General features: G+C 48.5%; 1 protein-coding gene across 1 annotated transcript in view; it reads right to left on the bottom strand.

Annotated features, from left to right (window-relative positions):
* Positions 1-13942, bottom strand: part of LOC129707901 (phosphatase and actin regulator 1-like) — a 105568-nt gene that overhangs the window by 58163 nt on the left and 33463 nt on the right. The window contains 1 exon segment of the mRNA XM_055653351.1: positions 13901-13942. Coding sequence (XP_055509326.1) covers positions 13901-13942 — 42 coding nt within the window.

The raw sequence follows: 13942 nt of genomic DNA, 5'->3' as shown, positions 1-13942 counted from the left end.
TCTCCAAATGGAGATTCTGATCCCGGCGGAGAACGACCAGCGACCAGCGACCAGCGCCCGCTGTGGATCCCCATCGCACCGCCAATTCCAGCCACTACCCCTCTGCTCCGCCTCGCTGGCTCCTCCCCCCCCCAACAGACACACACAGCCTCCCCCTCCACACACCCTGCCACCCGCCCCCAATAATAAGCACCATTGTACCATTGAGACGTTGTGCATTGATCATATCTATTCCCCTCATGAAGATGGACACACAGAGTGCTGGAGTAACTCAGCGGGTCACCTTTTCTCACCTTCCAATCTCACCTTTTGCAATATAGAGGGTCTAGGCTGTGTCTATTATGTAATTTAAGAAGAGTTCATATTGTGTACAATCAGAAAATTATTGTTTGGAGCATCTGTGATTGTGGCCCTTGTGGCTCTGTATGGCCCTTGTGGCTAAAGTGATCAGGGGGTATGGAGAGAAAGCAGGTACAGGACACTGAGTTGGATGATCAGCCATGATCATATTGAATGGCGGTGCAGGCTCGAAGGGCTGAATGGCCTACTCCTGCACCTATTTTCTATGTTTCTATGTTTCTATGGGTCAGGCAGCATCTCTGGAGAACATGGGTAGGTGACGTTTTGGGTCGTAACCCTTCTTTAGACTGAGTCTGGGGGGGGGGGGGGGGACTATATACTATCTACCTCATTGATGACCCTCGGACTAATATTGATCGGACCTTGCTGCCTTTACCTTGCACCAAACATTATCATGTATCTATACACAGTAAATGGCTCGATTGTAATCATGTATTGTCTTTCTGTGGACAGTATTACACGCAACAAAAGCATTTCACTGCACCTCGGTACACATGACAATAAACTAATCTAATTTTATTGATTAACAAAGAGAATCTAAAGGTATGAAAACTGTCTGAAGAAGGGTCTCGACCTGAAACATCATCTAATACTTCCCTCCAGAGATTTTTAGTTTAGTTTAGTTTAGAGATACAGTGAAGAAACAGGCCCTTCGGCCCGTCGAGTTCACACCGACCAGCGATCCCCGCACACTAACACTATCCCACACAGACCAGGGACAATTTACAGTGGTGCAGCGGTAGAGTTGCTGCCTCACAGCACCAGAGACTCGGGCTCGATCCTGACTACGGGTGCAGTCTGTGCGGAGTTTGTATGTTCTCCCCGTGGCCTGCCTGAGTTTTCTCCGAGATCTTCAGTTGTAGATGACGAATAAAATTGACTTTGACTTTTCCTCCCACACTCCAAAGACTTACAGGACTGTAGGCTAAACACAGCAACAATATCTACATGGTGAAACCAAAATGTATAAAAATGGCCTTTGTTAAAATCTGACAACGTACACTTTAACCACATCTGATTTTTTTCTATTACAAATCTCAAATTGTGTACAGAGGCAAATAAATAAATGATGGGTCTTTGTCCCAAACATTATGGAGGGCACTCACTGTCTGCCATTATTTAGCTAATGTCTAATCATTCAGTGCCATTTCTCATATAATGAAACAGAGCAATTCAAAATGTAATACTCTAAATATGATTTAAAGTGCATCGTTCTTGAACAATGTAAATTTGATCACATTATAATCACAATTGACTACAATTCCTTGCTGTGAGATCACAAATTATTTCTGTCTTATTTAGTTTAGATTAGAGATACAGCGCGGAAACAGGCCCTTCAGCCCACGCCGACCAGCGATCCCCGCACACTAACACTATCCTACACACACTAGGGACAATTTACATTTTTACCAAGCCAATTAACCTACGAACCTGCACGTCCCTGCAGTGTGGGAAGAAACCGAAGATCCAGGAAAAGGAACGCAGGTCACGGGGAGAACGTACAAACTCTGTACAGACAGCACCCGTGGCCAGGGTGGAACCCGGGTCTCTGGTGCTGTGGGGCAGCGACTCTACCGCTGCGCCACCGTGCCGCCCCGAGAACTAAACAAGAGCTGAATTAACCTGATCCCAGGTTAAATACAGAATACATGTGTCCCGTCAATACATGATTTTCATCTCATAGAGTCATAGAGTGATACAACGTGGAAACAGGCCCTTCAGCCCAACTTGCCCACGCACAGACCAACATGCCCCATCTACACTAGTCCCACCTGCCCACGTTTGGTCCCAAACCTGTCCTATCCATTTACCTGTCTAACTGTTTCTTAAACATTGTGATAGTCCCAGCCTCAACTACCTCCTCCAGCAGCACGTTCTATACAGTACGTTCCATACACCCACCACCCCCTCAGGTTCATATTGCATTTCCCCGTTTCACCTTCCATACACCCACCTTTCCTCTGGTCCTCGATTCCCCAACTCTGGGCAGGAGACTCTGTGCGTCTACCCGATCTATTCCTCTCATGATTTTATTCAACTCCTATAAGATCACCACTCATCCTCCTGTGCTCCATGGAATAGAGACCCAGCCTGCTCAACCTCTCCCTGTAACTCACACCCTCTAGTCCTGGCAACATCCTCGTAAATATTTTCTGAACCTTATCCAGCTTGACAATATCTTTCCTGTAACACGGTGCCTAAAACTGAACACAATATTCTAAATGCAGTCTCACCAACGCCTTATACAACTTAACATGACCTCCCAACTTCTATACTCAATACTCTGACTGATGAAACCCAATGTGCCAAAAGCCTTTTTGACCACCCGATCTACCTGTGACGTCACTTTCAAGGAGCTATGTACCCAGCACCTAAATCCCTCTGCTGTACAACACTCCCCAGAGGTGGGAGAGAGAGGGAGTGGGAGAGAGAGCAAGACTACCAGTACCACGGGCCAGTCAGAGTAGAAATAGGAGGATATTGCAGATTAATACGTGGCTTGAAAAATGGTGCAAGGGGGAGGGATTCAAATTTTTAGGGCATTGGAACCAGTTCTGGGGGAGGTGGGACCAGTACAAACAGGACGGTCTGCACCTGGGCTGGAATGGAACCAATGTCCTTGGGGGAGTGTTTGCTAGTGCTGTCGGGGAGGATTTAAACTAATGTGGCAGGGGGATGGGTAGAAGAGCAGAGGGGCAGAGGGGTGTAAAATGAGGGTAGAAGCAATAGGTAGCAAAGTGAAAAGTAAAAGTGGCAGGCAGACAAATCCAGGGCAAAAATCAAAAAGGGACACTTTTCAACATAATTGTATAAGGGGTAAGAGCGTTGTAAAAACAAGCCTGAAGGCTTTGTGTCTCAATGCAAGGAGTATTCATAATAAGGTGGATGAGTTGAACGTGCAGATAGCTATTAATGACTATGATATAGTTGGGATCACGGAGACATGGCTCCAGGGTGACCAAGGCTGGGAGCTGAACATCCAGGGATATTTAATATTCAGGAGGGATAGACAGAAAGGAAAAGGAGGTGGGGTAGCGTTACTGATTAGAGAGGAGATTAACGCAATGGAAAGGAAGGACATTAGCTTGGAGGATGTGGAATCGATATGGGTACAGTTGCGAAACACTAAGGGGCAGAAAACGCTAGTGGGAGTTGAGTACAGGCCACCTAACAGTAGTAGTGGAGTTGGAGATGGTATCAAACAGGAAATTAGAAATGCGTGCGACAAAGGCAAAACAGTTATAATGGGTGACTTCGATCTACATATAGATTGGGTGAATCAAATTGCCAAGGGTGCTGAGGAAGAGGATTTCTTGGAAAGTATGCGGGATAGTTATCTAAATCAACATGTAGAGGAACCAACGAGAGAGCAGGCTATTTTAGACTGGGTATTGAGTAATGAGGAAGGGTTAGTTAGTAGTCTTGTTGTACGTGCCCCCTTGGGCAAGAGTGACCATAATATGGTTGAGTTCTTCATTAGGATGGAGAGTGACATTGATAATTCAGAAACAATGGTTCTGAACTTAAAGAAAGGTAACTTTGAGGGTATGAGACGTGAATTGGCCAAGATTGACTGGCAATTAATTCTAAAAGGGTTGACGGTGGATATGCAATGGAAGACATTTAAAGACTGCATGGATGAACTACAAAAATTGTTCATCCCAGTTTGGCAAAAGAATAAATCAGGGAAGGTAGTACATCCGTGGATAACAAGGGAAATCAGGGATAGTATCAAAGCGAAGGATGATGTGTACAAATTAGCCAGAAAACAGCATACCAGAGGACTGGGAGAATTTCAGAGACCAGCAAAGGGCTTAATTAGGAAAGGAAAAATAGATTATGAAAGAAAACTGGCAGGGAACATAAAAACTGACTGCAAATGTTTTTATAGATATGTGAAAAGAAAGAGATTAGTTAAAACAAATGTAGGTCCCTTGCAGTCAGAAACAGGTGAGTTGATCATGGGGAACAAGGATATGGCGGACCAATTGAATAATTACTTTGGTTCTGTCTTCACTAAGGAAGACATAAATAATCTGCCGGAAATAGCAGGGGGCTGCGGGTCAAAGGAGTTGGAGGAATTGAGTGAAATCCAGGTTAGTCGGTAAGTGGTGTTGGGTAAATTGAATGGATTAAAGGCCGATAAATCCCCAGGGCCAGATAGGCTGCATCCCAGAGTACTTAAGGAAGTAGCTCCAGAAATAGTGGATGCATTAGTAATAATCTTTCAAAACTCTTTAGATTCTGGAGTAGTTCCTGAGGATTGGCGGGTAGCAAACGTAACCCCACTTTTTAAGAAGGGAGGGAGAGAGAAAACGGGGAATTACACACCAGTTAGTCTAACATCGGTAGTGGGGAAACTGCTAGTCAGTTATTAAAGATGGGATAGCAGCACATTTGGAAAGTGGTGAAATCATTGGACAAAGTCAGCATGAATTTACGAAAGGTAAATCATGTCTGACGAATCTTATAGAATTTTTCGAGGATGTAACTAGTAGCGTGGATAGGGGAGAACCAGTGGATGTGGTGTATCTAGACTTCCAGAAGGCTTTCGACAAGGTCCCACATAAGAGATTAGTATACAAACTTAAAGCACATGACATTGGGGTTCAGTATTGATGTGGATAGAGAACTGTCTGGCAAACAGGAAGCAAAGAGTAGGAGTAAACGGGTCCTTTTCACAATGGCAGGCAGTGACTAGTGGGGTACCACAAGGCTCAGTGCTGGGACCCCAGCTATTTACAATATATATTAATGATCTGGATGAGGGAATTGAAGGCAATATCTCCAAGGTTGCGGATGACACTAAGCTGGGGGGCAGTGTTAGCTGTGAGGAGGATGCTAGGAGACTGCAAGGTGACGGATAGGCTGGGTGAGTGGGCAAATGTTTGGCAGATGCAGTATAATGTGGATAAATGTGAGGTTATCCATTTTGGTGGCAAAATCAGGAAAGCAAACTATTATCTAAATGGTGGCCGATTAGGAAAAGGGGAGATGCAACGAGACCTGAGTATAGGAACAGGGAGGTTCTACTGCAGTTGTACAGGGTCTTGGTGAGACCACACCTGGAGTATTTGCGTACAGTTTTGGTCTCCAAATCTGAGGAAGGACATTATTGCCATAGAGGGAGTACAGAGAAGGTTCACCAGACTGATTCCTGGGATGTCAGGACTGTCTTATGAAGAAAGACTGGATAGACTTGGTTTATACTCTCTAGAATTTAGGAGATTGAGAGGGGATCTTATAGAAACTTACAAAATTCTTAAGGGGTTGGACAGGCTAGATGCAGGAAGATTGTTCCCGATGTTGGGGAAGTCCAGATCAAGGGGTCACAGCTTAAGGATAAGGGGGAAATCCTTTAAAACCGAGATGAGAAAAACTTTTTTCACACAGAGAGTGGTGAATCTCTGGAACTCTCTGCCACAGAGGGTAGTTGAGGCCAGTTCATTGGCTATATTTAAGAGGGAGTTAGATGTGGCCCTTGTGGCTAAAGGGATCAGAGGGTATGGAGAGAAGGCAGGTACAGGATACTGAGTTGGATGATCAGCCATGATCATATTGAATGGCGGTGCAGGCTCGAAGGGCCGAATGGCCTACTCCTGCACCTAATTTCTATGTTTCTATGTTTCTAAGATAGATAGAGGGAGAGGTGGGAGAGAGAGGGAGGGAATGGCGGGAGAGAGGGAGATGGCAAGAGAGAGAGAGTGAGGATAAGGAGGGAGAGGAAGTAAGAGATAGCGAGAGGGAGAGAGTGACAGAAAGAGCAAAAGAGATCCGATACGATCAAATTTTATTTATCCCAGGAGGGGAATTGATCTGCCAACATGCATAAAACACAAAATACATGGAACATGAAATTAAAGTGACGAGTGGAAAGGATTGGGGATGTGCAAAGATTAGGGGGGGGAGAGACGGGGGGAGTCAGTCTCAGTCTACCCAACGACAGAATGGGGAGGAGTTGTACAGTTTGACAGCCACAGGGAAGAAGGAACTCCTGTGGCGTTCTGTGCTGCATCTTGGTGGGACCAGTCTGTTGCTGAAGGTGCTCCTCGGGTTGACCAGTGTGTCACGGAGGGGGTGAGCTAGTATTGTCCAGGATGTTCCACAGTTTGAGGAGCATCCTCCCCTCCAAGACCAACCTCCCATGAATCCAACTCCACTCCCAGGACGGAACCAGCCTTCCTGATGAACTTGTTGATCCTATTGGCATCCGCAGCCTTCGCCCTGCTGCCCCAGCACACGGCAGTGAAGAAGATGGCGCTGGCCACCACTGATTGGTAGAATATCTGCAGCATCTCACTGCAGACGTTGAAGGAGTGAAGCCTTCTCAAAAAGCACAGCCGGCTCTGTCCCTTCTTGTACAGGGCCTCAGCGTTCCTGGACCAGTCCAGTTTACTGTCCAGGTACACTCCGAGGTATTTGTACTCCCTGGTAAACTGCACATTCACATCATTGATGGAGGCAGGGGAGAGGGGTGTTCCACTCCTCCTAAAGTCCACCACAAAACACGTAGTCTTGTCGGTGTTGGGCTGCAGGTGATTCAGCCCACACCGAGTACCGTATTAGCCGGGACATCCCGTATATTTGGGCTACATTGGCTTGTCCCATACGGGACCGCCCTTGTCCCGTATTTGACCGCTACTACTCGGGTCGAGGGGACTGTCGGGTCGGAGCGCCGCGTCCGGCCCCGCCTCACCCGTCCCAACGTAGTGCAGCCCATGGAGTGCAGCAGCAGCGCCTCGCCCGTGGCCCCGTCGGTCGGTCGGCAAACCGGCCAGCTGTCCGACCTTCGGACGTTCGCTTACCACCGACACCACCACCACTACCACCCCTCCTTCTCACGGCCGATCATCGGTTCGTGAGTTGGATGGGGCGCCAGACTTTGCCCGCAGCAGAACACAAAGACCAGCCGGCGGGTTAGCTGAGGGGTTTTGGCTTGGGCCGTGCGACGTCAATAGACAATAGGTGCAGGAGGAGGCCATTCGGCCCTTCAAGACAGCACCACCATTCAATGTGATCATGGATGATCATCCACAATCAGTACCCCGTTCCTGCCTTCTCCCCATATCCCCTAACTCCGATATCTTTAAGAGCCCTATCTAGCTCTCTCTCGAAAGTATCCAGAGAACCGGCCTCCACCGCCCTCTGAGGCAGAGAATTCCACGCTCACCACTCTCTGTGAGAAAAAGTGTTTCCTCGTCTCCGTTCTAAATGCTTACCCCTTATTCTTAAACTGTGTGTGGCCCCTGGTACTGGACTCCCCCAACATCAGGAACTTGTTTCCTGCCCCTAGCGTGTCCAAATCTTTAATATTCTTATATGTTTCAATAAGATATCCTCTCATCCTTCTAAACTCCAGTGTATACAAGCCCAGCCGCTCCATTCTCTCAGCTTATGACAGTCCCGCCATCCCGGGAATTAACCTTGTAAACCTACGCTGCACTCCCTCAATAGCAAGAATGTCCTTCCTCAAATTAGGAGACCAAAACTGCACACGATACTCCAGGTGTGGTCTCACTAGGGCTCTGTACAACGGCAGAAGGACCTCTTTGCTCCGATACTCAACTCCTCTTGTTATGAAGGCCAACATGCCATTTGCTTTCTTCACTGCCTGCTGTACCTGCATGCTTATGCCCCTGTCCCACTTGGGAATCCTGAACGGAAACCTCTGGAGACTTTGCGCCCCACCCAAGGTTTCCGTGCGGTTCCCGGAGGTTTTTGTCAGTCTCCCTACCTGCTTCCACTACCTGCAACCTCTGGCAACCACCTGCAACCTCCGGGAACCGCACGGAAACCTTGGGTGGGGCGCAAAGTTTCTGTTCAGGTTGCCTAAGTGGGACAGGGGCATTACTTTCATTGACTGATGAACAAGGACCCCCAGATCCCGTTGTACTTCTCCTTTTCCCAGCTTGACGTCATTTAGATAGTAACCTGCCTTCCAGTTTTTTGGTTGTTGTTTGTTGTTCTGTTTGATTGTTGTTTGTCAAGCACGACGTCACGTGGCCCCCAGGCCAAAACTCCCCAGCTGGCCCGCTGTCTGAACTTTGTGTGCAGTCCAGCGCTCGGGCTAACTCATCATTCACCCAGCCAGCCAAGGCCGAGTTGGTCGACCAATTGCCCTGGGGAATTTGTCCTGTATTTTAACCTTTTGTCCCTTATTTGGGAACGAGAAAGTTGGCCACCCTATCCCACACCATCCCACAAATTTGTTGACTACACCTATGTTATGCAACCCAGAATTACAGTCATCTGAAAACCTCTGGAGAGAGATGGGGGGGGGGGGGGGGGGGGGGGGGGGGAGAGAGAGAGAGCGAGGGGGAGTGAGAGTGAGAGTGAGAGGGAGAGATTGGGAGGAAGGGTGGGGGGGGGAGAGAAAATAGAGAGGGAGAGCAATAGTGAATGATAGAGAGGCAGGGGAAGCGGTGAGAAAGAGAGGAAGTGGGGGAGAGAGGGAGAGAGGGAGAGAGGGAGAGAGGAAGAGAGGGAGAGAGGAGAGAGAGAGAGAGAGGGAGAGAGAGGAGAGAGGAAGAGAGGGAGAGAGAGGGAGAGAGGGAGAGAGGGAGAGAGGAAGAGAGGGAGAGAGGGAGAGGGACAGAGGGAGAGAGACAGAGAGGGAGAGAGGGAGAGAGGGAGGGAGAGAGGGACAGAGGGAGAGAGGGAGAGAGGGAGAGAGGGAGAGAGGGAGAGAGGAAGAGAGGGAGAGAGGGACAGAGGGACAGAGGGAGAGAGAGAGGGAGAGGGAGAGAGAGGGGGAGAGGGAGAGAGAGAGACAGAGGGAGAGAGGGAGAGAGAGAGAGGGAGAGAGGGAGAGAGGGACAGAGGGAGAGAGAGAGAGAGAGAGAGGAGAGAGGGAGAGAGGGAGAGGAGGGATAGATAGAGAGAGAGGGAGGAGGGAGAGAGGGAGAGAGGGAGAGCAAAAGAGAGAAGGTATGTGCATGTTCCCCTCACGTTCACTTTCAAAGGTTCATAAGTTCTAGGAGGGGAATTAGGCCATTCGGCCCATCAAGCCTACTCCGCCATCTCCCCCACCTAACCCCATTCTCCTGTCTTCTCCCCATAACCCCATACTAGTCAAGAATCTTTCTCTCTCTGCCATCTCTATTTTTTATCCTGCTCCATTCTATATGCGGTGATGTCCTGAACAACATCATTCAGTTTAGTCATGCTACATTGAAATGATGAATTCTGTTGCTGCCTCCACAAGCTATGCCTCATCCACTAATAATCACTCTGAATTTGTGATGTGTTTAACAAGGTCTATATGAATATTTACAAAACCTCCTGGACGCAGTGCTCCAACTGCTCATTAAAAACCTCTGTGGCATTAATGTGACTCAAGATAACACATCATTCATAATTCTGAAGCTCCACAGATGTTGCCTCACCCGCTGCATTAATCCAGCATTTATATCAATATCATGGGTCGAAGGGCCGAATGGCCGACTCCTGCACCTATTGTTTATCATTCTAATCGATCAGTGGGCAGCACCGTGGCGCAGCGGTAGAGTTGCTGCCTGACGGCGCCAGAGACCCGGGTTCGATCCTGACTACGGGTGCTGTCTGTACGGAGTTTGTACGTTCTCCCCGTGACTTGCGTGGGTTTCCTCCCACACTCCAAAGACGTACAGATTTGAATTGGTTTGGCAGAAATTTAAAATTGTCCCAAGTGTGCGTGTGTCCTGAATTGGTAAAGCTACAATCAGTTTAAAGATAGCGGAGTCAGGGGATATGGGCAGAAGGCAGGAACGGGGTACTGATTGTGAATGATCAGCCATGATCATATTAGAAACATAGAAACATAGAAAATAGGTGCAGGAGTAGGCCATTCGGCCCTTCGAGCCTGCACCGCCATTCAATATGATCATGGCTGATCATCCAACTCAGTATCCTGTACCTGCCTTCTCTCCATACCCCCTTATCCCTTTAGCCACAAGGGCCACATCTAACTCCCTCTTAAATATAGCCAATGAACTGGCCTCAACTACCTTCTGCGGCAGAGAATTCCAGAGATTCACCACTCTCTGTGTGAAAAATGTTTTCCTCATCTCGGTCCTAAAAGATTTCCCCCTTATCCTTAAACTGTGACCCCTTGTTCTGGACTTCCCCAACATCGGGAAGAATCTTCCTGCATCTAGCCTGTCCAACCCCTTAAGAATTTTGTAAGTTTCTATAAGATCCCCCCTCAATCTTCTAAATTCTAGCGAGTACAAGCCGAGTCTATCCAGTTTTTCTTCATATGAAAGTCCTGAAATCCCAGGAATCAGTCTGGTGAACCTTCGCTGTACTCCCTCTATGGCAAGGATGTCTTTCCTCAGATTAGGAGACCAAAACTGTATGCAATACTCCAGATGTTGTCTCACCAAGACCCTGTACAACTGCAGTGAACCTCCCTGCTCCTATACTCAAATCCATATTGAATGGTGGCGCTGGCTCGAAGGGCCGAATGGCCTACTCCTGCACCTATTGTCTATTGTCCATCAGTCATCAGACCAATGCAACCAATATGGTCTAGTGGTGGGACATCCAAGATGCTAAAAGTCAAGCTCGTCCAGCCCGTAATCCTCCCTGCAGCCCTCTGTGCCGGTGTGCCGAATTGGATGCAATCCAACAACGCTGCTTGAGGAAGATTCTGAAGACTAGCGACAGAGACCACATCACAAACGAGGAGATCTACCGGGAAACCGCAACAAAGTCAGGACGTGGAGGGGCGCAGGATGAAATCTGCAGGACATGTACTCAGAATGTCACCAGAACGTGCACCTGAGGTAGCGACGACATGGCAAGCTGACGGAAGAAGGAAAAGAAGCCGACCACAACTCACACCGAGGGGAACATTCCGGAAGCATTTGGAAGCTCGGGACGCAAGCCTATCGAGGGTGGAGGACGTCGCACATAACCGAACAGAATGGCGAAAGCTTGCTGCCCGATGGGCTCAACAGTGTGGGAGGAACTAAGTCTAAGTCTAAGTCTAAGTAAGTGTGTGTAGAATAGTGTTAATGTGCGGGGATCGCTGGTTGGCATGGACTCGGTGGGCCGAAGGGCCTGTGTCCGCACAGCAGCACCATCAAGGACCAGTCTCACCCCAGCCACTCCCTCTTCTCCCCTCTCCCATCAGGCAAGAGGTACAGAAGTGTGAAAACAAACGCACACCTCCAGATTCAAGGACAGTTTCATCCGAGCTGTTATCAGGCAACTGAACCATCCTACCACAAACCAGAGAGCAGTGCTGAACTACTATCCACCTCATTGCTGACCCTCGGACTAACCTATATCGGACTTTACTGCCTTTACCTTGCACTAAACGTTATTCCCTTATCATGTATCTGTACACGGTAAACGGCTCGATTGTATTCATTTATTGTCTTTCCACTGACTGGTTAGCACCCAACAAAAGTTTTTCAACCTCGGTACACGTGACAATAAACTGAACTAAACTCAATTTATACCAAACAAACAGGCCCTTTGGCCCGCCGAGCCCGCACCAGCCAGCGATGCCCGCACACTACCACTATCCCGCACACTAACACTATCCCTGCACACTAACACTATCCCTGCACACTAACACTATCCCTGCACACTAACACTATCCCACGCCAGCCAGCGATGCCCGCACACCAACACTATCCCTGCACACTAACACTATCCCTGCACACCAACACTATCCCTGCACACTAACACTATCCCTGCACACTAACACTATCCCGCACACTAACACTATCCCGCACACTAACACTATCCCTGCACACTAACACTATCCCGCACACTAACACTATCCCGCACACTAACACTATCCCCGCACACTAACACTATCCCCGCACACTAACACTATCCCGCACAACACTCGCACACTAACACTATCCCCGCACACTAACACTATCCCCGCACACTAACACTATCCCCGCACACTAACACTATCCCTGCACACTAACACTATCCCCGCACACTAACACTATCCCTGCACACTAACACTATCCCCCGCACACTAACACTATCCCTGCACACACTAACACTATCCCCCGCACACTAACACTATCCCGCACACTAACACTATCCCGCACACTAACACTATCCCGCACACTAACACTATCCCTGCACACTAACACTATATCCCGCACACTAACACTATCCCGCACAGTAACACTATCCCGCACACTAACACTATCCCTGCACACTAACACTATCCCTGCACACTAACACTATCCCGCACACTAACACTATCCCGCACACTAACACTATCCCGCACACTAACACTATCCCGCGCCAACCAGCGATGCCCGCACACTAACACTATCCCTGCACACTAACACTATCCCTGCACACTAACACTATCCCTGCACACTAACACTATCCCTGCACACTAACACTATCCCTGCACACTAACACTATCCTGCACACTAACACTATCCCTGCACACTAACACTATCCCTGCACACTAACACTATCCTTCAACCCAACACTATCCTTTACGCCAACACTATCCCGCACACTAACACTATCCCTGCACACTAACACTATCCCTGCACACTAACACTATCCCTGCACACTAACACTATCCCTGCACACCAACACTATCCCTGCACACTAACACTATCCCTGCACACTAACACTATCCCTGCACACTAACACTATCCCTGCACACTAACACTATCCCTGCACACTAACACTATCCCTGCACACTAACACTATCCCTGCACACTAACACTATCCCTGCACACTAACACTATCCCTGCACACTAACACTATCCCGCACACTAACACTATCCCTGCACACCAACACTATCCCGCACACTAACACTATCCCTGCACACTAACACTATCCCTGCACACTAACACTATCCCTGCACACTAACACTATCCCTGCACACTAACACTATCCCTGCACACTAACACTATCCCTGCACACTAACACTATCCCTGCACACTAACACTATCCCTGCACACCAACACTATCCCTGCACACTAACACTATCCCTGCACACTAACACTATCCCTGCACACTAACACTATCCCTGCACACTAACACTATCCCTGCACACTAACACTATCCCTGCACACTAACACTATCCCTGCACACTAACACTATCCCTGCACACTAACACTATCCCTGCACACTAACACTATCCCGCACACTAACACTATCCCGCACACTAACACTATCCCTGCACACTAACACTATCCCTCCACACTAACACTATCCCTGCACACTAACACTATCCCTGCACACTAACACTATCCCCGCACACTAACACTATCCCGCACACTAACACTATCCCGCACACTAACACTATCCCGCACACTAACACTATCCCGCGCCAACCAGCGATGCCCGCACACTGGAGGGACAATGTTACATTGATACCAAGTCAATTAACGGATAAACCTGCACGTCTTTGGAGTGTGGCAGGACCTCGAAGATCCCGGTGAAAACCCAGGCAGGTGACGGGGAGAAGGTACAAACTCCGTGGCGATACAGACCCGTAGTCGGGATGGAAGCTGGGTCTCCGGCGCGGTGAGGCGAGGGTTTAAAGGCCGTGCCTACCTGCCGACGTTTGCTTGAACTTCTCGCTCTTCTTCTTCTTCT

Source organism: Leucoraja erinacea, chromosome 2 (genome assembly GCF_028641065.1).
Source record: "Leucoraja erinacea ecotype New England chromosome 2, Leri_hhj_1, whole genome shotgun sequence".
In the NCBI taxonomy this organism is placed as follows: Eukaryota; Metazoa; Chordata; class Chondrichthyes; order Rajiformes; family Rajidae; genus Leucoraja; species Leucoraja erinaceus.
The sequence above is the reverse complement of the archived record's forward strand: the minus strand, read 5'-3'. Positions and strand labels throughout refer to the sequence as shown.